The 1,524-nt window shown below is 35.6% G+C and overlaps 1 protein-coding gene across 3 annotated transcripts in view; it reads left to right on the top strand.

The window, feature by feature from the left end:
• Positions 1 to 834, top strand: part of noa1 (nitric oxide associated 1) — a 28,401-nt gene extending 27,567 nt beyond the window's left edge. For 2 of the 3 annotated variants that reach the window (XM_048594643.1, XM_048594657.1), the window contains one exon: positions 23 to 834. In XM_048594643.1, the coding sequence (XP_048450600.1) occupies positions 23 to 267 (245 nt within the window). In that variant the 3' untranslated portion in view covers positions 268 to 834. The remainder of the gene's footprint in view (positions 1 to 22) is intronic. The other variant, XM_048594651.1, reaches the window with a different exon arrangement.
• The last annotated feature ends 690 nt before the right edge of the window (positions 835 to 1,524 follow it).

Below are 1,524 nucleotides of genomic sequence, written 5' to 3'. Positions count from 1 at the left end.
TTTTGTTGTTGCCTTTCTTCAGGCTGGATTGCAGTGACAGCTCAGTCACAGGATAAAATTAGGCTTCGGGCCTACACTCCTGCAGGAATTGGTTTAACAGTTGAAAAGCCTCCCCTTCTACCATTCATTATCAATGTTAAAGGAGAACGAATAAGAAAATCCCCAGCCTATAAACTTAAAAAGCTACAACCTATTGTGGAAAATCTGCGACCATTACCTCAAAAACATGGCCTGCTCAAAGAATGGAAACATGCAGGATATTTGTAAAGGTCATTATCCCAGGGTTTGTAAATAAATTACTGTCTGCTAAGTCCTATTGTGTAAATTATTTTTTGGCTATGATTTTACAAGGAAGGGCTGCTTAGTAATCACTGTCACCTTTAATTCTCTTAATGGAGTATTTACTAATTTTCAAGATGTGATTTTTCCGTGCAATCATACCTGAAAAGAAGTATTTTTTAGTTGTGCAATCTGACAGTATTGCGAATAAATATATGCACCAAATCTCTAAGACATTTAACTCCCTGACAAATTTATAATGCCATGTGCTGAGTTTGTACAAGTTACTACAAGACTAGCATCCTGTTTTGATTCTTTTGTTTCCATAATAAGAGAATCATATTTGCTTTTAATTTGTGTATATGTAACTTGCATTGACATGTGGTTTGTAAATTATGTATATAATGAAATTTGTATGCCACGGCTACAGTTACCTCGACTGTAAGTAAACCTGATGACTTTTTTCTGTTCTGTGTTTTTGTTTGATTACTAGCATTGCCTGAACAACTATTTCTTGTACTTGTACTTTATAAATGTGAATTGTTGTGACAAAGACTTGTTTGGGCTGTTCTCGCAACTTTGTCAGTGCAACAGCTGTGAGCAACAAATCACCAATGGGAAATGGTGAGCAAATCCGTACCTTTGTACCTAAAATAACGACATGGTGCATAGAAGAGACCATTCAGTCTGGTACTTGAGCTATTTCTTTGGGTGATCTATTCATTTCATTTCACTACTTCCTTTTTGCTTATAATCAATTCCTTTTTCAGGTATTTACCCAAATCCATTCAACTTTGCTTCTAAATCTGCTTCAGCCATCCTTTTCAAGCAATGCGTTCCAGATCATCGTAACTTGTTGCACAATTTTTTTTTTTTTGCCATGTCACTTCTGGTTCTTTACCCAATCACACTAAATCCACAGGTTACCCAACCCTATGTCTCTGGAAAGTTTCTCATTTATTATAGATATTTTTAATCAACCTGTCCAAATACGTTACGGCATATGAAATGAAACTTGAACCCAGTTCCTGGCTTAGAGGTAGGACCATCACTGCACCACAGGAGCCTGATTATGCCATACTATCAAGCATTAATGATTTTAAACACCTGTTAAAGCACTTGATATCCTTTTATTGAGTCCCTAACTGGACAATTTCCAGTTACTAATCTGTAACTTTTGTACTTTGTTTGTTTGTAATTTAACTGGCTTGAGGTATACTTTTTGTAATAATTTTTCTAATGTCC

Source organism: Rhincodon typus, chromosome 3 (genome assembly GCF_021869965.1).
Source record: "Rhincodon typus isolate 14 chromosome 3, sRhiTyp1.1, whole genome shotgun sequence".
Lineage (NCBI taxonomy): Eukaryota > Metazoa > Chordata > Chondrichthyes > Orectolobiformes > Rhincodontidae > Rhincodon > Rhincodon typus.
The sequence above is the reverse complement of the archived record's forward strand: the minus strand, read 5'-3'. Positions and strand labels throughout refer to the sequence as shown.